At 36.0% G+C, this 27576-nt stretch overlaps 1 protein-coding gene across 1 annotated transcript in view; it reads right to left on the bottom strand.

Moving 5' to 3' along the window:
- LOC106058393 (GTP-binding protein RAD-like) overlaps positions 1–27576 on the bottom strand; it is a 174228-nt gene that overhangs the window by 17461 nt on the left and 129191 nt on the right. The window contains exon 5 of the mRNA XM_056036632.1: positions 24455–24669. Coding sequence (XP_055892607.1) covers positions 24455–24669 — 215 coding nt within the window. The remainder of the gene's footprint in view (positions 1–24454; positions 24670–27576) is intronic.

Raw genomic sequence — 27576 nt, forward strand, 5'->3', positions numbered from 1 at the left:
AAAAAAACAACACAGGCATAGTCCATATGCAAATGTTATTCATGGGTCCTTGCACATGCCATTACTCTTGTTACAAATGTTATTCATGGGTCCTTGCACATGCCATAACTCTTGTTACAAATGTTATACATGGGTCCTTGCACATGCCATAACTCTTGTTACAAATGTTATTCATGGGTCCTTGCACATGCCGTTACTCTTGTTACAAATGTTATTAATGGGTCCTTGCACATGCCGTTACTCTTGTTACAAATGTTATTCATTGGTCCTTGCACATGCCGTTACTCTTGTTACAAATGTTATTCATGGGTCCTTGCACATGCCGTTACTCTTGTTACAAATGTTATTCATGGGTCCTTGCACATGCCGTTACTCTTGTTACAAATGTTATTCATGGGTCCTTGCACATGCCGTTACTCTTGTTACAAATGTTATTCATGGGTCCTTGCACATGCCATTACTCTTGTTACAAATGTTATTCATGGGTCCTTGCACATGCCGTTACTCTTGTTACAAATGCAAACATTAATTTGCCAATTTAATTTTTCTACTTTTTCATTTCGTTTTTTTTTTTAATTTTGTAGACCACTTCCGGTTCACGTCTCACAATTATTATTTCGTCTATTTGACCTCATACTAAAAGCATGGAGTCCAATACAAATAAAATTAAAGACCAATACAACACGGGGAGGAGGAGGGCGGGAAAGGGAAAACCTCACAAAGACCAGTACAAAGTAATTCGTCTGCCTGGACGCACTTATTAGGTTACGTGGTGTTGGGTTTAGGGTTTGCCACACAGAGCAATTGATGGCTCCCAAGTCTTCCATCGTTTTTCTCTTTTTTTTTCTCTCTAATTGTAGTTAGGAATGACCAGGAAGGCGCGATAGAGTAAGTTCGTCTACTTATTTTAAAACGAGGCTGTTTTGAATGAGTGGTCAATGGAGATGTGTTCACAAGTAGTCGCCGCTATTTGTTCTGCATTGAGTTTGTTGAGAGGTTTTGATACATTTTGAAGAATTCGTTTTTAATAGCATGAAAAATTTCTTTTTTATTTTTATTTTCAATACGTTTTTGTTTTATTGTAGTTTTTACAAAGCTTCTACAATCGATTCATGTATTGTGTTCGCCAATCAATAATTGTGCAAAGTTTCAGCTTGATTCGAGAATGGGTGTGGGAGAAATAACGTGTACAAACTTTTTACCAGACAGACTGACAGACACACAGACAGACAGACAGAGTTGATATAAGCTTCGTAAAAACATTAACCCTTAACGAAGCACTACTAAAGCTGTGAAACCATCATTACAAGCAAGTTTAAATCCAAACTAGTTTTGTTTTGTTATTGCTTGTTATAAATGTAAAAGGGGAAAAAATGTTCACATATAATGATTCGACACTACACGAATGCATAGATCAACATTAGCTAGTTTGCGACATGTCATCTCACCAATAAAAAAGTCTCCATTGTTCATTGTTCTCATAACACCGATATAGAAATGTCATCGGATAGAAAGAGATTCAGCACACTGTTCAAAATACGAGATTCTTCATTAAATATGTACACGCCGATAGATTCGATCCCGATACAAAGAAAGGCAACGCCCTCAAACCCTTTGTCCTATAAAGGTTGGCTGCCCCATGGTGTGGTATATGCACGCACTGAACTATAGTCTCGATGGTCGAACTGTTCTAATCCTGCAAGGATGTAATATCAATTTTCAAGATTTGTTCATGGAATCACAACACTAATCCACATACCATCCCGTGTGGTATGGTAGCATGTTTTAACTCTTTCTCTCCTAACTGACGATACACCAATGTTGATTCCACTAGAACGTGGTAAATAATTACGGAGAGAAAGAGTTAACAACAAGAATGTAGAGGCGGTGGCTGTAACAATCTCATAAAAAAAATGACGTAGGCCTGCAGTGTATCACAATAAAGAGAAGAGAACAAAAAAAGGAAAAAGAGATTGAGGTTTAGAGGAAGAGGGAAGGAAGGAGCATGTCTATTTAAAACAAAATGCATACATAAATAAACAGGCTAACAAAGAAAGACAAGAAACTTTGAATGCTGGAGAGAGTGGAATCGAGTTACGGTCCTTGTTTTCTCATTTCCTTGACACAATGCAGAAGCGGGAATGTTAAACAGGGCGGCCGCCCAAGACCTCGCTTTGGAAATGGGCCCTGAAATTTAGTCACGAGTTCATCCTTATGATCTTATTGATATATACTGTGTTGAATAAAAAAGTGCTTATAGAGGCTCTATGTAATCCTTCAACTTTCTCTCTCTCTGTAATCACCTCTAGGTCTTCGAAAAGGACGCCTTGGGCTTATAATCCTTTAATGTATTAATTATAACTGCCATGTAAGACTGGAGTTGTGATTGGTTAGGGTTAAAATTATGAATCAACTTTCTCTCTCTCTGTAATCACCTCTAGGTCTTCGAAAAGGACGCCTTGGGTTTATAATCATTTAATGTATTAACTATAACTGGCATATAAGACTGGAGTTGTGATTGGATAGGGTTAAAATTATGCATCATCTGAATGGAAGGCAGTTTCCTTTTATTTAATTTAAACTCAGAATGAGATTGTACAAAATTAGTAACTCTTTCTCTCCATAGTTATTTACCACATTCTGATAGAATCAACGTTTTGGTATCGTCAGTTAGGAGAGAAAGAGTTAAATCGTACACATTCCTCACTACTCTAAGTACTACCCTAAGAGAAACGAGAAGACCGTAAGTCAAAAGTCTACAACAGCGTAGGTTGGGGTTTGTTTCTTGGAAAAAAAGAAAGGAAATAAAATAATGAGCCATTCACAATTTGTGTCAGAAGTATTGAGGTCCATGAAAAAAGAAAACAAAGCAAAATCTTTTTTAAAGACAAACTTATCTAAAGGAAAAAAAAAATAGCTCATTTTTATATAAAACAAAATTAATAAATTACCGTTAATTAATAAGTTAATTGGTTAATTTGTATTGATTCATGTATTGTCATCGACTACGAATATTTATACAAAATTTCAACTTAATCCTAAAATGAGAAGTGAGAGGACATACGTGTACATTATGTATTAAGGGGAATAACTCCATATAAATAGCTAAATCTGTCAAGGAATAACATTTATTTCCCTTTCTTGATGCCAAAAAAAAAAAATTAACAACAATGTATTTACAATTTACTAATTGTTTAATTTTATTTAGATTTTTTTTTGTTAAGTGCAACATATCATTGTGTGACGTTTCAACTTGATCCGAGAATGGGTGTGGGAGAAATTTGTACCAGACAGACAGAGTGAGTTGACGTAAGCTTTGTGGAAAAAAAAGAATAAAATGAACATTAAAGTCTAATCATCTGAAATGAAACGTAACCTTTAGAGAAGGGAAGACAAAAAATGTTTCAAATGTCTCGAAACTCGTTCAGTTCAAATTGAATCATTGGGTGACGAAGCTTTCTAACGGATGGTTGGATGTCAGTCTAGTCACATTTTTCGTTGTTGTTTTTTTTTTAATTAGAATTTTCTTCACATTAACTAGAGACTAGTCAAATACTGTCAGTAAAGCAGGGGCGTAGCTAGGAACTAGTCATCATTTGGGGACCCGTGTATTTTGCGTAATATTTAATATTTAATGTAAAAAAAAACTCATTCGGGTACTCCCTCAAGTGGGAGCCTGGGGGGGGGGGGTAAAAAGTCTCCGCCTTCCTTCCCCCCACCCTAGCTACGCCTCTGTAGTAAAGGGACCATTCGTAACAGAAGGCCTTAACGCTGACATGCAACGTCGCAACTTGTTGGAAGTGGAGACCAATAGCTCGTTGCCACGTCTTATAGACCTGTGACGTTGTGGGGCAGTGCTCAGGCCTTCTACGACGATTCGTCTCGGTAAAGGCACAACATTATTTAGCTATGAAATTTCTTATCACTGATCCTTATGACCCCATGGTCCGGCAATGGAAATTTTAAATATCTGAGCTTGTTGACCCAATGGTTCGGCGATGAAATTTCACACCACTATCCATATTAATTCCTTTTTTTTTTTGACAATGAAATTTTAACCTCACTGACCCTAACGAACCCATGGTCCTGTCTGAGGCCATATTTCACTGACCGTTTCGACCTCCGTGGTCTAAAAATGAGACTCCACTGACTCTACTGACCCCCAAAATCTATCGTTCAGACTATACTCCACTCACTCCATTGACGCCATGGTCTGACAATGAGAATATAACCCATTGCCACTTTTTCGTTGGTCGTCTATATATCATCGTTGTCATAAAAAAAAAGTTGAATACGGAACAGTTGTTATTTTTAAGACCATCCTTGACCTACCGCTGTGCAGACGTCAAATGGAAAGTCGAGCAAATATGTAAATAGAGCGTAGGAGGCTTATCGTGTGGTGATGGGACAGTTCATGCACTCAAGAGGATTAATCCAATTTTTCGGTGAACTAATTTTCCGGCCGGATGAAGAATTATAATTGCATAGTCATTCGCAGCATATATCGTTAAACCGCGTAGTCGAACTTAACATATATTTATAGTTAAAGCTGGGGTTTTACACACCCACACACACACATATATATATATATATATATATATATATATATATATATATATATATATATATATATATATGGAGAGAGAGAGAGATGAGAAAGATAGTTTTTACGAAAACGGTTTTCAGGCAAGCAACTAGAATAATTTTAAAGAGTGTGTGTTTTAAGCCTATCTCCACGGGTTTATCTTTGGACCCTGAGGCTCCACTGTTGAGTGGTAAAGCGTTTGGCTTCTGAACCATAGGGTCCAGGGTTTGAATTATCGGTGAAGATTGTGATTTTTAATTTCGGGATCTTTGGTGCGCCTTAGAGTCCACCCAGCTCTAATGGGTACCTGACATTAGGGAAAGTAAGGAAGGTTGATCTTTGTGCTGGCCACATGGCACCCTCGTTAACCGTGTACCACAGAAACAGATGACCTCTACATTATCTGCCCTATAGACCACATGGCCTGAATGGGGAGTTTACTTATATTTTTACTATTTATCGGTGAAACAATGTTCTTGGGAAACAGACCAGGGCTGGCTTTAGGTATACTAGAAAGGACCATTAATAAGTGGCGGCCATGCAAAGGACTAATAACAATTTAGAGAAAAACTTGGATCAGTTCACAAATAGCAAAGCACCTTGTCTCTATGTTTAATAGTCGCACGTTGACTCTACTATGGAAATTGTGATATATGAATTTCAGTTATTTGCCAATTTAGTTATCGACAAGCAGGTTTTTAATAAATTTCGAAATTTTATCTTTTCATAGTTTCATTTTTTTTTATTTCAATTGGTGCTAAGAAGTAAGTTTCGCTTAAGGCCTCAAATTATCACAGGCCTACCCTGAACGGGCCCACAGGAACCTCCTACGAGTTTGTAAAAAAAACACTACATTTTTAAAATAGCCTGTTTTTTAATTTGGCTCGTATTTTTTAGAGCTGTTTTGTTGTTATTTGTTATAATGCAGCAAATGACAGTGATACATTGTTTTTTTCTAAATAAAAATATAAAAAAAACAACGGAACAAAGAAAGAAATAAAACAACAGCTAAAACAAACATACATTTACAGACAGACACACAGACAGACACACAGCCAGAACATGTGGATGGTCAGAGAGGGAGAGCTGAAAGAGCAAAGCGAACATATTGATTAACTTAACAGACGTAGGACGATGAATTAACAAGTCTGTCCTACTAGAATATAAATCTAGATTAGTACACATATTAGCTACATTTCTGATTCCACATAATGTTCTAGAGTGTCAATAGCTGGGTTACTAAAGCTGAGCGAGGCAGATTTTATTTTATTTTAAATGGATAACTTTTATCTTATTATCTTTTCTTGTCTTATTGTCTCTTTTTTAGCACATTTCATTATCTTATCTTATTTCATTGTATTATTATCTTAAGTCATATTTTCTTATTATCTTATCTTATCTTACTACTGCATCTTCACTATCTTGTAAGGGGAGTAAAAGTAGTAAGTCCCCCTTTCAGACCTTGCATTCTATAAGGCAGATGATGTAAAGGTCGTCTGTTTCTGTGGATTACGGTTAACGAGGGTGTCATGTGGCCAGCACAACGACAACCCGCCTTTACTTTTCCCCAACTTATGTCAGGTACTCATTAGAGCTAATTGGACTCAGACGCGCCCAAAAAAACCCGAAATTAAAAATCCTAGTCTTCACCGAGTTTCGAACCCAGGACCTTCGGTTCGGAAGTCGAGCGCTCAGTCACCGCGCCTCCTTGTAGGGGAGTGATCACTACAAAAAAATTAATAAGTTTATGTTTTTTTTTCCTAGTAAACAGAACCAAATCGCTTGTAATATTGCCGAAAATAAGTTAAAATGTCAAATACTGTACTAAGAGAAATTGGTTCACCTAATTCTAAAGCAATTATAAATATATTTTTTTTTTACCTTCTGACTCAGTGCAAAAATAATACAAGACCATAAAATAAAAAGGAAATTCTCATGAGAATTGTGGGATTTGATTTCCAAGAAATGTTGATGGATCCTCGGATAGGGGGAGACAATACAAAGTCCTGTAACTGGCTCAGTTAAAATTGCATCTATGTGGGAATTATACCGCCATTATCCAGGGGTGTTTGTCGACCAGTAGGGGTCAGCTGAGATATTTAGTATTTCTTAAAAGTAAATCCCCAGTGCAGGTCTTGCTTGTCCAACATCGGGACCTCTCATCATGAATGGTTGTCACAACAAGAAACTGCGACGGTGACCATGACTACAGATTTCCCATTTTAACGATGGGACTGTGTAGATCATACAATCCGATTGTATAAAATGTGGTTAATATTGTTATGTAAAAATAAAAAATCTTAATATACTAATTCCAAACCTATCTAGGATCACTCAAACACAATCGTAATCAAGGGGATATAAATGTAGAATATGAACTCACGTATGATATCAAATAAATACACAGCCTTTAGTCTAGAACTTGAAATTACTATAATGCTGAATAAACTTTAAAAATAAATAATGAAATTCAATTTGTATACATAGGTTACATTTACAACAGTCACTAAGGCCCAGAGAGAAGTTACTGCATCTCCTTCTATAAGCTCTACAGTATGCGGTTTGCTCTGGAACAGAATACACATCCATTTTAGGCATAAAGGAAAAACGCTTAAAGTCGTCTTTGTTTTAACTAATTAATGTATACAACTTCTATCTGCGCAGAAGCGGCCTTAGGGGATGAGAAGTGGGGCAACCGACTCAGGCCCCGCGCCGAGGGGACCCCTCGGTAAAGAAAGGTCACCGTGAAGCCAATAACACAAATGTTACTGGCCCCGATATGACACTCGCCCAGCATTCAAAAAGGTGCCGGTACGTCGTACAGGAGCGTACCATCACAAAAAAAAAGCCCTGGTGGGTACAACAAAATAATTGTGTAATTTTTAAATTAAAAAAAAAATTATTGTAGAATCTCAGCATTTAATCTAAACGACTTAGGGGAATTAACAATTTTATTGTAATTGTCTAATAACTGAGCAGCATTAATATTCCTATTTGCGAATGGCCGCCCCCATGCAAAGTTAAGACACAATCTTTCTATACTTATAGTATTTGAAGATAAGGCTGAATCTGATTTATTAAAATGGAGTTTCATGATGATGATGATGATAATGATGATTAGGATGATGATACGATGATATGATGATGATGATGATGATGATACGATGATGATGATGATGATGAAAAAAAACTTATTACAACCTACTTCTATTAGACTATTACATTCCTTTTTTTTTTTCGAGACAGCTAATCAAATTAATTACCGACTTTAACGAAAATATTACAAAACTAAATGACCCCAAAAAAAGAGAAGATTTTTTTTCAGTTTTAAATCAAACTTGTCTTCGAATATAATTGAATCGGAATATCGCGGATGTCCGTCCGTGGACATTAACATTTCAAACACCGAGCTGACCTCAAATGTTATTCAGTAAATCTTATTTGGTCTGTTCTAACACCAGAAAGACATTTTATGGCGCCAGGAAGCGGTCGTCTGCTACTAGAACTTTAGTCTCGTCTCACTGGTCACAGACTTGTATGGACAATCATGGACACACAACCCCCAAGGGAGCAACACAGCTGGGGTCAGCTGGTGAGTCCAATTAGACAACTCTGACTCACAGGCGCTGGGGATTGTTGAAAGAGACGGGATCAGAATCCTGAAGCAGACGAGACCTGCTGAAGTGTTTCATTTCAACCACGTGCGTAATGGCTGACAGGAAGTGCGGTGACAAGCGTTTTTATTCTATTGTTACTTGTATGGAAAATGTTAAACAGTGCATTTAGGGGACTACAGGGGCGTAGCTAGGAATTTTTCATCGTTTGGGCGCCCGGGGAGCTTGATCTCTTTGGGGGCCCCTGCATTTTTGGGGCCTCACTCAAATGGGGACTGGGGGGATTTTCAAATTCTTCCATCTCCTTCCCCCCCCCCCCCACCCTAGCTACGCCAATAAGGGACTAACAGAATGTCAAATTTAATAAAAATGACAAGCTGGCCGCTTGCCCTGTAGGTATGGATCGATTGGAACATTACAAATAAATATATATGAACTGTTTTAGTTTTTATTGTTATCTATCTGTCTGTCTGTCTGTCTGTCTGTCTGTCTGTCTGTCTGTCTGTCTATCTGTCTGTCTATCTATCTATCTATCTATCTATCTATCTATCTATCTATCTATCTATCTATCTATCTTTCTATCTATCTATCTATCTATCTATCTATCTATCTATCTATCTATCTATCTATCTTTCTATCTATCTATCTATCTATCTATCTATCTATCTATCTATCTATCTATCTATCTATCTATCTGTCTGTCTATTTGTTTGACTATCTGTCTATCTATCTTAGGAGTAGGGATTAGCCGAGATTCGATCCAAGTCTCGTATTTTGCAACCTTTAATACAAGACCCAGACAGCATTATGATGTGCTGTAAACAAACTAATGGGTTGTTTTATGAGTCTGATGCTCTCGTCAAGACAATAGAAAGAGAGTCGTGTATGTAATCAACTAATTATTGGCATCAAAGAAATATAGACAGAGTCTGGATACATTGATGTTTTTTTTTGTTATTGATGGTGCGTTCTGAATGATGAACATTTCAAAGAGTGAGCACTTATTGGTTGCATTATCAGTTGAATTGAGCTTATTATTTTTAGATATACATTATTTCTTATCGCTGCTTTTCCTCTCCTTCTATCTCTCTCTCTCTCTTTCTCTCTCTCTCTCTTTTTCTCTTTATATATATAGCTCTCTCTCTCTTTCTCTCGATCTCTCCCTCTCACTTCAACAATCTCTATCCTCCTCTCTATTTTATTTTTCTCTCCCTCTCTCACTAAATGTCTCTCCGTTCCTCCTCTCTCCTTTCACTCTTTTCCTCTCTCTCATTCCCTCTCTCTAACTCCCTCTCTCTCATTTCCCCTCTCTCTCTCTTTCTTTCTCTCTCTGCGTATCTTTCTTTCCCTCCTGTATTTCTTGTTTCTACTACTTTGTTTTCTCATTGGCTGACATCACTTTCTAAATGTAAATAAAAGCAGACGTTTTATTGGTTGTTTTATTTTTTTGATGAATCTTGGAAAGATTGTTTTGTGGATACCGTTTCCTGTTTCCGGTATCTCAGACAGACGTAAGGAAATTTTTTTTTAAAAAGGGTCTAGAATAAGGAGAAATGAGGAGAAATAAAATGAGCCCTTGGAGTAGGAAGAATGAAGGAGGCTGCATTTCTAGAAATACGTCAAATTTGGGCAGTCTAGGGAACTCTGTCTTTGAAGAGAGAGTCACTGGACATAGCGAGATAAGGATAGACAGGAGAGAGACAATGAGAGAAAGAACAACAGAGAGAGAGAGACAGAGAGACCGACGGTAAGACACAGAGAGGGCTAGAGAGCGACAGGGAGAGACAGAGCGAGACAGATTGAGAGAGACAAGGACAGACAGACAAAGAGAGACCAACAGAGAGAGACATGGCTGCAGAGAGAGGCAAGGAGAGATAGAGAAAGAGACACAGAGAGAGAGAGGAAGTTATATAAACAGAAAGAAACATAAAATTACATGGAGCCCAGACAGACAGAGCGAGAGAGAGAGAGAGAGAGAGAGATCGACGTTGATTTTGTAAGTGGGGATAGCAAATCTACAAATACAATTTTATTTTCCTAATCAATGACAATGTAACAAACACGTAGTTTCTGTATTAACATAGACAAGTTACAATGAATTGGAGAGATAGTTTGTATGTAAATAATATCGACTACATTTCAATCAGCTAGCTTTATGTTAATAAGTAGATATGTGAGTTACTATATGTATTATCAGTTCTACTTATATTATAATAGATATTTCAGCACAATGGAGTTCATCATGCCAATGTAAACACTTCGATACCATGTAGGCTGTTTAGTGTTCTACAGATGACCCTGGGATAAAAACCGTTATTTCACGGGTTTACACAAAATGTTTAGAATTACTTCAAGAACATGTGAAAAAAAGAACAAATAGCTGATACGTAAAATTACAAATTGGTTAATTAAGTCTTACACAATGACAAGATTTTTCCAGAAGGTTTTAAAACATTTTTAAGAGGGAAACGGAATAATGTTAGATTTTTTTTTTAAATGTGAGAAACAAATTATCTCCCTTGAGGATGTGAACGCCGTAAACTTGTGTACGCCAAACGAATTGTAATGTTGGCAACAAAAATGGCCGACTCACTTGCCTAGATATGTCTCGGCCTGACATTGTATCTGATCATAACAAACAAGAATATCATCTGTGTGTATCAAAGTTTCCATGGCAAGCTACTTTCGGCCATGATAGTTCATATTTTCCACAAGACAACAATAAAATAAGGTTGTTAACGCAAATCTAAGTTCACGTTATATAACGTTGCTCATAAAATGTCTGACAGCCTATTACCGTGTCTTGTTTTATCTTATACTCTTATTAGGTCACGTGAGTCATTACTTTTTTTTAAAACCTATTTAGAACCAATGCACTTTTATCTTGTCCTGGAAATACTGACATCTTTATGTCATTGTTTATATTGGCTGTTTGTTTGACACTTTGCGCTTTTATGTGTCACAAAGACCGAACACATTTTTTTTTAATGGTCAAAACTATAAATAAGTAACATTAAAAAAAAAGATTTTATTAAAAAAAAAATAAAAAAAAAAAAGGAAACTATATGACCACATAAAGAGAAGCTCACATTGACACACATTCATAAGACATATTATAAAAGACAATAATTACTTTGTTTTTAAAACATTAAAAAATGAAGTGTTTTTTTTTTACCCCCCGCCCCCCATAATTCCATCCACCTTCTCCCCCGATAATAAATCCTGGTTAAAGCGCATGTATAAATATACTCAAGAGTATATAAAAATCCTAGTTTGGTGATATAGACCCAAACATAGCAACATTAAAAGATAGTGTTCTAGACTACGATGCTGGATCTAGACATACGGTACAGATGATTCTAAAGTTTGGTGATATAGACCCAGACTTAGAAATATGACGAGACAATAGTCTCGACCAGTATCCTGGATCTAGATCTCCTGGAAGCTAAAGAAAAACGTACGAAAATTGAAAGTTAAAAATTTTAAATATGTGAACAAAATATTCAATGTCAAGGACGCTTAATACATAGATGACTGTCGCCAACTAATAATTTAAACTACTTTCTGCTACGAGTCTAAGAACGCAGACATTACCTTGTGTAGTGCTCAAGTGTGAATAGAAATTATTATATAGTTTTTTAAAAAATACATTGCTTATCAATGTTTCCGTAATGTCACCGGATAAACAAATACTCCGTTTATAAAAATCAGCGATAAATTTAAGAGGACAAATGTTTCCTAGAAATAATATTCGATTTAGTGAGAGGAATTCTACCAAGAAATCTTTTTAGTTCGTCGGTATATTTGATAAATCACTGGGTATCTAAAAACGTGACATCAATTGTCTATGTCTGTGATATTGAAAACTCCCCCCTTCCTCAAAATATGTTTATATAAATAAATAAATAAATAAATATATATATCAATGGAAAGTCGGTGATTTGAGATCACTACATTTCTCCCGGAGGATATAGGTCAGCGCCCAAAATAAGTCCACTGGATTACAGACAGACAAATGGGTGGGCCTGAAATAGCCTCGTTCTGGTGCAAAAAAGTGAGCGTTGTCATTGGTTGTTGTCGAAAAGAACCTATTTAGATATTGGATTTCTGTTTTCTAGACTTACACCAGCGTTTCTCAAACTCTAAAAGGGGGGAGGGGGCGAGACAATTGAGCACGAAGGTGTTACATTCTCTTTGAAAGTGACACAAAAAAACAACTCTGCTGTATTTGTATTGTAGTTTTTAATTCATATTTAAATGGGTAAAAATTACATTATTATATATGTTTAAAAAAATGAAAATAAAATAATAATCTGAATCGTTTCTGCTGGGGCCGGCAGCAAAAAAAAAAAAAATGGTTTCATATCAACGCTAACGCAATTCTACTCAAGTTTCTTATTTTAGAACAATCGAGTTTCTTTCGTGTGTTATGTTGTGTAACAGAGCTTTTTATTTAGCACGGGGCATTTAGATAAGTCATCTATCTATAAGTACTTCGATTTTCTCTCGCATTTTATTATGATCAATGCAGGTACCTTCTTGGACTTAAGATGAACTGTGCTTCTTTTTTTACTAGGATGAGTAGTGTGTCTTAGGCACCGAAAAAAAATGCACTGCGGCAGCCCAGAAGTCTAAAAATAACTCTTGACCAACTTATGAAAGGTTGCATATTTTCCCTACACCCACTAGATGGCTTAGAGTGGGGTCGCTATAATACATTTTTTTGTCGAGGGAGATGGGTGTCACGGATAAGGGTTTGAGAAACACTGGCTTAAACAGTTACTATTTTAAGTATCTTTACAATGAAAAATTTGTTCCAATCCATTTCATTAAAAAAAAAACAAGTTTAGGGGCCCTCCCGTCGCAGCCACCAAAGGGGCCTACACCAGCACACAAAACGTGGTCTTCTGCTACTGAGCTAGTAGTGGGAGATTGCGAGAATCTGGACATTAAAATATTGACAGTTGTGATAGCAGTGATTTAATTCCTAGCCGTCTTTATATTTTTTGTAATAATCGGTATAGAAGAGCCACAAATTTAAAGACTTTATAAAAAAAATATCTTTATTTTAAAACAGGTGAACTAGAGCCACATTAAAAAAAAAGGCAATACATGTTTAAGTCTTACAGTAACCCCCCCCCCCCCCCGGCGCCTCCCCCCCCCCCCCGCGCCTCCCCCCCCCCCCCCCCAAAAAAAAAATGTCAATAAATGTCGTTTCCCACGTCTGCCTACAAATTAAGATAAATTAAATTGTTATAATTGAGATAGCTAATTAGATAAGACAAGATGTAAAATTCAGGTCAGGGTCATGACCTCAAGAGTTTCTGTTGGCGTCCTTGACGTTAATTAAAAGCCACAATGCTAATATACCGACACTTGTTCTTGTCTACTTTTCTACAAAATTGTAGGTAAACTCTTCTGCGCTAGACTTGCCCTACTTTTATTTGCCTGGTAATGACCCATGATTGGGAGGTGGGGAAGTGAACAGCGTTGGCTGATATGATGGGGGAGGGGGGCAATGACACGCCTTTGCTTTAATAACCCTTGAAAGTTTTAGAATATACTAGTCGACCGGCGGCGTAGCATACCCGCTATTTTGCAGTGCCAGAGTTAGGCCACTGCATCCTATGCGACCGCAGTGGGCCCAGCACTTTTATAAGCCCCGCGCTAATTTTAGGTGTATAAATTATTAAATTAAACCATTTTATAACTTAAAACAGATTTCCCGCGGCCTCCTGTCGATTTAACAGGAGGTCTTGAAAATCTCCTGAAATTGCAAAATATACGAAAAAGTCCTGGAAATATCCGGAAATTATTAAAATCTTTTGAAAACTCATACCAATCTCCTGAAATATACAGACGAAAATAGTCTCTTTTTTTTTTCCACTCTTAAATTACCTAGGATAACTCCCTCCGTCCGAGTTGCAAAAATAAAAGAGTGATCTTTCCATTGTGTCCAAACTCTTGAGCGTGCTCTGTCGCTTCGATAGTTACTACAGAGTAGATTACTCCACCCCACCACCCTTTTTTTTTAACGTGAGGTAGAAATAAAAAAAAAAGAGTGATGTTGCAACGGTCCTGCCCCCCCCCCCCTGCTATGTTGTGACTACGTGTTCTCCCCCCCCCCCCAACCACCTTTCCGCTGAGTGATCTTTCCTTTACTCCTTACTACTCATTTAAACTGCTAAGGGAAGAAGAGAATTATATATATATATAGAAGATTCTGAAGTACTAATATGAGTCTCGGAACTTACTTAGGCCAGATTTTTTTTAAATCTTGTAAGTCATCATTACAAACACGTGGACAAGCAAAGGACGTGACAATTGGACCACATTCACCAATCGTAAACAAACAACATTTAGTCACGTGATAATATTGATAAAACAACGAAAAAAAACTGTCACGTGATAGACATTGTGTATTAAAAAATAGATCGTAATTTGTATAGAAAAAAATAGAGAATCAATGGCTAAATGTTGTTTGTTTACGATTGGTGAATGAGGTCCATTGTGATGAGCCTCCCGATTGTAGCTGTTGATGGCTGTCCGACTTCGAGACAGATTACTCTGGAGATGTCTGGGTTCCTTGTTAGTGTGTATTCGATGCACTTAACAAGTAACAAAACCTAAACATGTAACAAGTACAAATAGACTAAAAGTCCAAACCTCTGTATAAACTTACATGGCATTTAATATTGAAAAAGGCCACGGTCGAGTGTCTGTCTGTAGTATCAAGTTATCCCCTGAAGTCCTAACACCAACTGACAATATTTACATAAATAATCTATAACCCAACTATGTCGTGACGTCACTAAATGTCGCGTTCAAAGTCCGTTAACTATGGGGGCGTCTCTATACAAACTATAATACTAAAACGTGTCAGACACAATGTTGTTGTTGTTGTTGTTTTACAAACTTAATATCAACTTTCTCTGTCTGTCTGTCTGGTAAAAAGCTTGTACATGATATTTCTCCAATATCCATTCTCAGATTAAGTTGAAAATTTGCACAATTATTGACTGTCACTGACAAGACAAGAATCAATAAAATACGTAGTAAATTATATATACAAAGAGGATCACTTGTGCTCCCCCCCCCTCAACTCTTTTTTTTTTAGCCGCGCTCCCTGTCGCCGCGAAAGTTACGTGGAATAACTCTAGTCTGACTTGCAGAAATAAAACAGTTATCTTTCCATGACCCTTTCATCGAGGGTTAGAGAGTTGGGTGTCCGGCATGGTTTGGCGACGTAGAAAATTATTATATATATAGATACAAAATCTATACTATATCTCAGCCAAAGTTCAATATCCTAAAACTAATATCCGTTGATGTTTATAAGTATTGATCTAGAATTTTATATAATCTGAGTACATTTATGCATTAGCGTAAAAAGGATTCCTTTCCTTTCTTTTTTTTTTTTTTTACCTCGAAGTAATCGCCCTTACAAATGTAATCAGCTAAATGGATTTTGTAAAACCAAGCAAAAATTTTTATAAATGAAACAAAGCTTATCTAAGGGGAAGAATTCAGTACTAACAATTATATCACTCAAGAATGTAGAAGGTATTTCCATTTTCAATATCCAACAAAATAATTAATTACAAATAATTAAGTGACTAATTATTTTTTTTTATTTCTTCGTGTTTGGTATAAAATAAGTATAAATAATTAAAAAAAAAAACAATTTAAATTTTCAACTTGATCAGAGAATACGTTTAAGGGAGAGAACAAATTGTACAATTATTTAAGGGGATGAAACCTCGACATATTAAACCAAATCTGCGATTAATGAATGATTAGTTTCCCTTGTTGATATAAGACTATATAGGTAATGCCACTGTTTATAGAGAAATTGGTTAATTTTTTTTATTAATTCGTGTATTGCCTACGCCAATGAATAATTGTGCAAAGTTTCAAATTGATCTGAGAATGAGTGTGGGAGAAATACGTTCAAATAACGTGATCAAACTTTTTATCAGACAGACAGAGTGGGTTGATATTGATATCATCTCTGTAATAACATTTTTTGTTTGTTGTTGTTGTTTTGCTTTTCTTCGCTACATATTGTTATTGTCATGTCTTGCATAAAACCTCCAACAGTTAGCGTTACATTTAGTGTAGCATAGCTTGTGTATCACAGTCATAGACACTCAGAGTCAAAAGAAAAAGATCGGTTTAAAATTATTTTTTTCTCAAAATGTATTTAGTCATTGTTTTTTTTTGTTAACTATTAAAGACACAAGATTTATGATTGCAACTCAAATAAACCAACAACAATCAAGTTTCATATTACATTTTCACGCCCACTGCTCGTTGTCGACAAGTGTCGGCACAGTGTTAAAATGAAGAGATGGCTACCACAACTCTGTAAACACACTCTGGTATAGCGCTCTACATTGCCCTACGACCCAAAGGTCTACGAAAAAGTCATTGTCTAAAAATAAAGGAGAGGGGGTCACTCAAATTTACAACAACTGACAAATTCACTGACAACTACAATACAAACAAACAAAAAATTGATTTCACTGGAATTTAGCCACTGAGGTTTCATTAAGCAGGCAGGGGTAGAATAGGTTGGCGCGTAAAAGTTAGCAATAATCGGGAATTTCTTCAGTGACCTGACGGTTGATTAAAAACATTGCGCGGGGTTAGCAGGAGACCGAACTAGTTGACAGTTGATTGGAAGACAGCGAGAAGTTAAGACGTGTTAGTTTGACCATGGTGGACTTGACCACATCGGGCTGCCTCCAACTTTAGGGAATTTAACATTTATCCTACTTCACTAAGAGTCGCTGTGGCTGGGCGGCTGTGGCTGTTGCAAGAATCGAAATACAATCAGTGCTATGCTGAGAATGCTGACCATGTCTTCAAAACTGCTCTTTTTATTAAGAGACACTGGCCCCAAAACACCCCAATAGAAAGAAAACTATATGGAGAGCTCCCTGATTTGGAAACCACTGCGCAGTTCATCTCATGTATTGGTCTAGTCATCTGAACACTCCAACATAAAAATGAGAACGAGGAAGGAGAAGAAGATTAATGAAACTTCATCAACACCAACAGTAACAGCAAAAAACAACTGGCGACCACGACGCTAGAAAGTAAGCCCCACGCTACGCTAGAAAGTAAGCCCCACGCTAGAAAGTAAGCCCCACGCTAGAAAGACAACACAACGAACACCTATTAGGACTAAGCCCATAGATCGGATAGTGTTACAATCAAATCTGTGTAATCGAACAACCAGTTAATATGATTATCTGCTTTTTGGACTAAATCCTACAGTATGGAAACAAATCCTAGTAAACAGTTGAATCAGGAATAAGACCAGCCGGTTATTAGGACCCAATCATTTGCATCACGATGTGTTGCGATTAACCGGATTCGACTGGTAATTTCTTTACCTTTATTTTTTTTTTTTCATTTCAGACCACCAAATGTTACTGCGTGTTATACTTAACCCCCCCTCCTTTCCGCTGAAATAAAAAGGTTATAAAATGGACTTAATGTGCGCTTAGGCTTTTACTATGTGACGTAAAGTTTCATCATCTTGTGGCGAAGAGGGGTCACATTGTCACTGACCACCACTTAGTTACGCTTCTGCCTGTGAGCAATGTTATACACTGGAAGAATATGTCGGAGTCTTTTATTCCGTGATGGAAAATGAGAAGAGGTCATTTGATATCGAAATCGATAATTGAGAAAAATTCTCGTAGAAAACAACGCCTACATCAAGAGACGTGTCAGTGGCTGCTAAGTTCTAGTGTCATGGTGGACTGTGTCCAGGAAATGGGTTTTTTTTAGTAAAGAGAGGATCAAATAGTGAAGGAATCTTGTGCGTGACCTTAAAATAGAAAGAAAAAAAACGTGCGCATTGTCGCTATAAATTATGGACAACAAACTTAATGCGTTAATTTATTGTTACTAGCGACGAGGGAAAACGCCTGGCAATTATATCTGGCATAAATACGTATTTGAGCTTCAAGGTTTTACGCAGTACCGCCCTAAGTCTTGTCTACTCTATGGGAGAAGTAGTCCTTCTATATTCTTTGAGCTCAAGTCGGACAAAAACTGACTTGCTAGAAGTAATTAAACTCTCGATCTTTCATACCACCTTACTTCCGGTCATATCTAACTCATGTCGCTATTTACTCTTTCCAGCTCAGTATTTACGACACACTGCACCATTAATGTGATAACAACTTGTCCTCTCTTTTTTTTTTTTTTTGACAACTTTATATGTAAGACTGATCCGCTGGGGCCACCCACGAGTTTATGTTTAACAAAATCTCCCTTTATCATATAATTATTTTTATATCAGATAGTTTCTATTTTAATGATTTGATTGGCAGGGGAACAAAAGAGTTTGTGTGTGTGTGTTTTTCTTTGCTATCAGTGTCTTGTATCTCTTTTGTGATGGTAAAATCACAAAATCCTGACACAACAGTGAACTGTTCCATACAAGTGAACATGCATGATACTAATGTTCGTGTGTACTTACTTTTAAAAAAAAAATTCTCTCGAAATAACATCCTAAAAACTAGTAGTCCGCCATGGTATTACTATACGTCTATATCATAATAAAAATAATAATTATTATTATTATTATTTATTATTACAATGACACAAAGCCAGCTTTAAGTATCCAGCTGACACTCAGATTTCGTTTGTTAATTCTATAATTAGCAGAGCTAATGAGATCTAATTGTATAAACGTTTTGCCTATGGTGGTGGGGGGGGGGCGGGGGATTTTGGTAGGCTTCACGTGAGTCGTGCTGACATTAAGTATGAATTACATGTAAAGTAACTTTAGCAATATACAAATCCAAGTGTTCCCTCTCCCCCTCCACACACACACACACACACACACACACACACAAACGCGCGCACACACACAAACACACACACACGCAATAGAATATTAATTTAATACGGCATTATTTTAAAAAATTAAAATCGAATATGATCATTGAATTGTGACCTTTTTTTTTACTTCAAAATCCAATTTCACTAACAAAATGTGTGTAACACATTTCCTGAAAATATGTAGAAGCTGTAGTATCACATTTATAACATACAATTTTGTTTCAAAAAATGACATAGTTATAACTCTTTAACTCCATTAGTGCAGAGTCTTAACTTAACTATACTAATTAAGTATGGATTAATCGTATTTCAAAGTTTAATTTTAATTCTTTATACTCTAATATTTTTTAAATATTTGTGAAATGTGAGAACTTATTTTTTTTAAAAGCCACAAAAGAGGCAGGAGGGCCCAAAAAAGAGGCCAAGAAAAGAGGCTTAAGACCCAAGGATTCCTATGATGACCAAGCTTAAGTTGAATAGCGCAAATTCTGAGGTTTCCATTTAATTAACAAGAGAACAAAAAAAAAACACTATAACAATGATACTATAACAGCTTTACTATCACAACTATATCACAATTAGAACACTTTCGAAATTACAAATTATAAAAATTATTTCAAGCAAAAGCTTATAATTACCATATATCTCAATAATGTAGACGTTATTTTCTTTTTACCATATCAAACAAACAATTAATTACTAATAGTTAATTGACTACTTGATTAATTTTTTTTTATCGATTCATGTTTTGTAAGGTGCAATAAATATTTGTGTAAATTTTTAACTTGATTTGAAAATGGCTGTAGGAGAAATAGAATACTAAATTATTAATTTCCCTCTAGGTATCAAAGTAATTAATTACCAGTAATTCATAGACTAATTGGCTATTTTTATAGATTCACGTTTTGCCTTCGCTAATGAATAATTGTGCAAGTTTCAACTTGATTTTTTAAAAAAATAGCGTGTTTAAATTTGTTACCAAACAGAAATATTGAGTTGATACAAGTTTGAAAAAACCTCTGACAATTTTGATATCCATAAATTGAAGAGTTCGTCTTGTATGTTGCTCAAGTTCCGCCGGAAGTGAAGAATAAGAGGACGTCCTAGCATAAGCTTTTGCGTGACTGCAGGGGACTGCAGCGGTGAGAGTTTTCGAACCCGGGACCATCGTAATGACTCCGAAGTACATACCACACGACCAACTATCCATCGAACCTTTACAGCAGCTGTACGAGATACCAAATTAAAGTTGTGATAATGACAGTACATTTACTGTTTCTCAATACCTATTTTTTTACAATTTAAATATTTATTTAAGTCACTTCTTCATAGAGGGCAGACGCTGATCTCAAATTGTCTCTGACGATTTTCCTAGAAATTTAAAAGTTGATGTATATCAAGAGTTACTAGCTCGTTGGCCACACGGGGTAAACTCTAGTTTGACAGTTACACATTTTTAAAGTAAAAAAAAAAATACATGTAAATTTGGCTAGAGAATAAATGTAGGTCTAGATCCTACATCGGTTTTGAAAGGACTATCGCATTCTTGAAAGGACTATGTTCGGGAATTTCCTAATGTAAGGCTTTATTGATTCAAGAGTTTAATACATTCAGGAAAATTGTTCGCATTGTCTTCTAAGTCTAGATATAAATGTTTATCATTGGACTATTAGAAGGTGTACTAGATCTATACACACTGGCGGATCCAGAACTTTGGAGTGGGGGGGGCGATTTTTTTCCAAACCCTAACCCTAACGCCCAGTAAACCCTAACCCTATGCATAAACGTGCGTACAGCATATATATATATTCGATATATGAGAATAAAATAAGACTGTTTCTCAATCTTCGGCGAAAAAAACAGAAAAAAAACAGTCTTTCTCTTGCAAGCTTGGGGGTCTGGGAGCGCGCTGTAAGCTTCTTCAGTGGGGTTCGGGGCGAAGCCCCGACGCCCAAAAGCGTTTTCTTGCATTTTTCTCTGCAGAAACGCATTCTTCTGACATGTACAGCTCATTATTAATCAGTGGGGTTCGGGGCTTAGCCCCGACGCCAAAAGCGTTTTCTTGCATTTTTCACGGCTGAAACGCATTCTCCTGACATCTACAGCTCATTACTTATTAGTGGTGTTCGGGGCGAAGCCCCGACGCCAAAAGCGTTTTCTTGCATTTCTCACTGCAGAAACGCATTCTCCTGACATCTACAGCTTATTATTCATCAGTGAGGTTCGGGGCGAAGCCTCGACGCTAAAAGCGTTTTCTGGCATTCTTCACTGCAATAACGCATTCTCGTGCCCTACAGCTCATTATTCATTTTATTATAACGTGCCTTTTGAATAATGAGAAAAATATTCTAATATGAATTTATAGTCCCTTATTACATTGCAAATAAAACCGATTTGTTCTTTGAAAAGATAAGATACCCCACATATTTAGATTAAGGTTTTGAGGATCGCCGTCGAAAAAAAATATTCGATTAATAATATTCAATAAAATTCTAGCATACATTGTGAGTTATAGTCCTAAATTTATTTAACTAGAAAAATATGAGATAGAGTAAAGGTTGGAAAAAGTCGACTAGGAAAAGATTATCTGGCTTTTGAACTCATCTCAACCGTGACTGTTATATTGAAAAATTTCGTTTGAATTATAACTTTTCCAAAGCAAAGTCTTTTTTAAAATAGTTATGATAAATTCATGTCAAATTACACAAACTCAGTCTGGAAAGGGCAAGGGCGGTAAAATGAAAACTATTAATTTTCGCTCCTTTTTATTATTTCTGCTATTGATTTCATTTTGCATTAAAGAATAGGGGTTGGGCGACTAGATATAAGAATTTACTTTATAGCATATATAAATTATATTAGTGACAGATTTTTTAAATTTTGTAATTTCTTACTATAATACAAAAAGAAAAAGTATTGATTTGTCCGATGGGGGGAAGGGGATTGCATGTATCGCACTTCCACCTGTTTATATTATATAGATATTCGACTAATTTTGTTCACATACTATGATTTCTCCAGAAAAATAGGACCGCCCCCCCCACTCAAAGGGTTTAGATGGGAAGGGCGGTGGAGGTATTTTCTCTTCCCCTTCCAATCGGCCAACAGGTGAACGAAATTATATAAAGACCGGTTAAAATACCAATAACAAGTTTTAATCATATAGATATTTAATTGATTCTGTTAGCAAACTGTGATTTCTACAAATAAATAGGACCGCCCCCCCCCACTCGAAAGTTTATGGTGGGGGGGGGGGCGGATTGATGCCATCGCCCCCTCCCGACCCTACCAAATCGGCCAAAATACTAGAAGGGGGGGGGGGCGAAATAATCTAAAAATAGGTTGAAATATAAATAATTAGTATATATTATTAACATAAGTAATAAATTCGCATACAAATTATGTGAATTCTATACTATAATTCGTCCGCCCCCGTGGGGGGGGGATCGGCCGAGTGGGGGGGGCGATCGCCCCTACCGCCCCCCCCCCTGGATCCGCCAGTGTCTATACACTCTCATAACCAGGATTCTATCTCGAAATGAAGGGGCGGAGTAAAAAAAATGTTTTTAAATCTAACATTCATGAATTTTGTAGAGAAAAACAATCGCTGAATAAGTTGCATAAAGGAAGTATTGTCTTTTAAAAAAAATATTTATAATGTTTTTCTTGCTTTTTAAAGTTAATTTGCAGACGTTCTACGTTATTTCTAGATCCGGTCATCTAGCTACCAAGCGTTATCTAACGAGCAATTAATATTTAATTAAGGTAATTAAGAGGGTAAATTGAAATAAGGAAAAATAAGAAAGAAGGAAAGAAATAATGGAATAAAAGATGAAAAGAACACTAAAGAAGAAAAAGATTAAAGAGAAAAAAAGGGGGAAAATGCAATAAGAACGAAATAAAGAAAGAACAAAAAAAAAAAAGAAAGGAAGAGAAAAAGAGAAAGAAAGGATAAGAAGGAAATAAAGAAAATAATAAAAGGAAAGAACAAAAAAGAAAAACGACATTAATAGGAATCTTCTGGACAAAAAAAACAGAATGGAATTCTAAAGAAAAGATAACTTTGAAACAGAAGCACATCTTGTTTTTCTGAAAAATTGAGCCCCAAATTTATGTTCTCGTTCCACGAGAAGAAAGTGTAATTTATTTGGTTGTTACAGCCACGAAACTCTTACAGTACTGCACAAACAAACAAAATCTCACAATCACACCATGTTCCATGTAACTGAAAAAACCAACAGTTTTCTTTCAAAACTTAATGGTCAGGTGACATGCCATGCAGAGCTCATTTGCTTCAAAGTCATATTGTGAATAAAGACACTGATGTTAATAGTACAGTGACAAACTGTCTTCACTCAAAAACCTATTTAAAAAAAAACGGGAAAAAAAAGGCTGGTGTGGTTATAATTGAGCTGTGGAGTGTGGATGTAAGCTCTCCGTTCAAACCCCCATACCAAGAATACAACATCATAGATATTGGAAGTCTAGACTTTGGGATGGTCATGAAATTAATCTCTTGAGCTCAACCATCGCGCTAGTCATGGCGACAACAAGAATGTCATTTTTTTAAATTTAAAACATTTCAATTATTTTCTACATTGAAGAGTGCTTAAAGAAAATAGTGGAATATTGGTCTAGTGATAGGGTATGGTGAAACTTAGAGCGTACTATACAGTTGTACACATCCCATGAACAGATATTCTGATAGCCTCGATTTTGGAAAACAACCAAAAATTTATAGAGTACTCAAAAGACTGTGAAATCATCAAAATGTTTATTTGTTCTATTTGGCTTTTCTCATTTATCTCTATTGGTATCATTTTGATAGGTTTTAATTTGTGCCCCCCTTATTGATCAGTATTTGTATCTCACTGATTGATCTTTAATTGTATCATCCTGAATGATCAGTATTTGTATTGTCCTGATTGATCTGTATGGTTCTTATCATGTATTACAATAATGTCAAAATTAGGGCGTGACACTTATAATATAATTGCATGTTGATACTAAGAGCTACCTAGATACACTTATGATACAAGGGAATGCTGATACTGAGAGCTACCTAGATACACTTACGATATAATTGCATTCTGATACTAGGAGCTACCTAGATACACTTACGATATAATTGCATGCTGATACTAAGAGCTACCTAGATACACTTACGATATAATTGCATTCTGATACTAGGAGCTACCTAGATACACTTACGATATAATTGCATTCTGATACTAGGAGCTACCTAGATACACTTACGATATAATTGCATTCTGATACTTGGAGCTACCTAGATACACTTACGATATAATTGCATGCTGATACTAAGAGTTACAAGACACTATACACTTTAAGTTTCTTTTACGAAGCGGGAAGAGGAGTGCAATGCACCTACCTTGAGAAAAAGGCGAGTCCACGCCGCCAAGGTAATGAGACGTTGTGAACTGCTGGGTCAGCGACCGCTTGCCCACCCCAGGGCAGCCGAGGACCGTCACCCTGAACGGGCTCTCCTGAGCAGCCAGTGGGGAGGTGGTGGGAATGGGAGAGCTCGGCACTCCGGGGCTCTGTTCGCACGTGCTGCCATATGACACTGAGCTTGACGTCCTTGACCTGTAAGAAAAACAAAAGGTAAAAACTATGAATCAACGTCATGTTACCAATTTGAGGGGAAAAGGGGGGGGGTCAGGGAAACATGAAAATTGTTGAAAGAAAAGTTGCAAGTCGACAGGCTTCCAATGCAACTATTAGAGAAGATTTAAACTTTTACAAAGCTTATATAAACTCACTCCGTCTGTCTGTCTGTCAGGTACAATTTTGTACTAATTATTTCTTCCACACCCATTTTTGGATCAAGTTGGAACTTTGTACAATTATTTGTTGTACCTAACAAAACATTTATCAATTAAAAATTAAAAATTAGTTAATTTATTATTGGTTATTAATTTTTGTTTGGTATGGCAGCAAAGATTACGATTACTTAGAAAACTGTCCTCGTCTTGGCTATGTTTTATCACGCTCACATCTGCAATATTTTAAGTTTCAATATCACTGCCTGGTATGGCAATCTGAGCATTAAAAATAAAAATAAACTTTATAGAATCCTAAATGCTGCTGGTAAAATCATTGGCAAAAAACAAACCCCATTTGGGCAGTTGTTTGAGACAAACATCTATAAAAAAGCTAACAAGATCCTCGAAATAAAGAATCACCCTTTGTGTCAGGATTTTGTGATTTTACCATCACAAAAGAGATACAAGACACCGATAGCAAAGACAAACTGACACAAACACTCTTTTGTTCCCCTGGCAATCAAATCATTAAATAGGAACAATCTGGTATAAACTTTGTCACATGTAAATTATGAGTGAGTCTGGTGTGAATGTACACTTTGGTTTCTTATAGTTATAATGTTTTTTGTTTGGTGTAATGCACAAATTGTAAGACAAATTTCCTTACGGATAATAAAGATTATTATTATTATTATTATATATAAATATATATATATATATATATATATATATATATATATATATATATATATATATATATATATATATATATATATATATACAGTTCTTCTTTATCTTTCTTAAAGTCTAAAAAAAACAACAACATATGAATATGATACGTCATATATTACCAGTGTACTTTGAGATTCAAGAACGATAATTCACAAGAGTATGGACGTAACTAAGTTATCTCTCTTTACCTTCCCTTTAATAGCCAAAGTTTCTTTTCATATTAATACATTTAGAACTTATGTTCGAAATTTGGAACGAAGCAGATCCGAGAATATCCCGAAATTTTTCTAGTTCAGAGCTTTTTTTTTCAAGAGGAGACACAGAAGTAATCAAATTCACACGCAAGGTTCTCTCCCCTAGCGAGTTAATTATAACCTCATTTTTTTAAATTTTATTTTTGAATAAGCTTAAAAGAAGATTCTTAATGAAATCAACAAAAAACGAGGACATGTACAGATATTTTCGGCCAGCTCTGTTAACACATAGATACCCTGGCTACGAAATGAAAGGAGAGGGGTTTGACGTCTGGGAATAATATTTTTGGAGCTTATTATAGAACTGACTAAAAAGAAAGACACTGTTCTAAATATTTAACATACCATCTTATAATATAAATTATAGACGTTACTTCAAAAGAGGAGATAATTTCGTCCTACAGCAGGGGTTCTCAACCCTTGGGGGTCGATTGACGATTTGCCAGGGGTCGCCATAGACCATTGAAAAAATAGATTGTTTTTGTCTTCTCTTCTATTGCTGTCTGTGTATGCGGGGGGGGGGGGGGGGTCGCGGCAGACTGGAGGATTGTAAAAAAGGGGTCGCCGAGAACAAAAGGTTGAGAACAGCTGTCCTACAGGTATCCATGAACTAATCTAGTCTTGCATGTTAATTACAGACCTTACCTTGAACATAATAGGTAATTATGTGGTGATATTGATATAAGAAGCTGTGATTTGTATTTTATACTGTAGGTGGCTTACTTTTGTACTGAACTGGTTAAACAATTGGAAAAAAAATGCAGATCGATGTCTGGATTTATATGCAATGTGGGATTGGTTTCAGCAAAGATGTGCATTTTAAACATTATCTTTATAAGCAAGTAAAAAAAATTGATAAGTTTGTGAAAAGAATAATAATCCCTTATGCTTAAAAACAAAATAAGATTAGTTTCCTCCCCATGCTAAGACGCCATAGAATAATCTCCCTTTTCCTGCTTCCTTCTAAAAATAGTGTTTATTTAAAAAGTTTGATCCTTTTGTTTATCAGAGTCTTAAAGCCTAACTTAAAGTTTAGTAACTTTATCAACAACCTTAAATGTACTTTTTGTAAACCTACACAAGTATTAGCTGTCCAGTGGTCAAAGAAAATGGACACTTCCTAGAATTTATGACAGTATTCTCTTAAGTTGCTGTAGCCGTGTGAGTTCTCGTGGTTTCCTTAGTCTCTGTACAGACCCCGGCTACAGACCAGCTTCTAGATATTGGATGGACATTTTAACAAATCTTAACTTTCAAAGAAAAGAATTTAAAAAAAAACAACACTTCTAACAGGTTGATTACAACCATAACTACAAAAAGTGTCTTCACTTGTTACGGTGTTTTCTTGTTACGGCCGTTTTGGCGCAGCCATTTTGTCGCAGGACGTTTTTTGCGCGAAATGTGTTGTATCCACATTAAATATGTTAATGTCTTTAAAAGAATGGCACGTTAAAATGAAACGCTAGACACACAAGCACCTTATTAACAGAAAGATATGAATAGTATGTGCATGTTTCTATACCTGTTTTGTTTCATATTTAGGTGCAATGAAATACTCCATTTGAACTTGTAATAAAGACAGTGTAATTATAAAAAGTGGGTAAGCTTGCTAAAAGATTATCTTGGGATCGCCGTCACACAATACGAAAAACGGTTTGTGTTGTCAATTTTAAGATTAGCTGATGTCAAAATCCTTTTATTTAGCAATAAATATAAATTTCATTGCCATTTTCTTTAATTCT

The sequence above is a fragment of the Biomphalaria glabrata genome, chromosome 7, assembly GCF_947242115.1.
Source record: "Biomphalaria glabrata chromosome 7, xgBioGlab47.1, whole genome shotgun sequence".
Lineage (NCBI taxonomy): Eukaryota > Metazoa > Mollusca > Gastropoda > Planorbidae > Biomphalaria > Biomphalaria glabrata.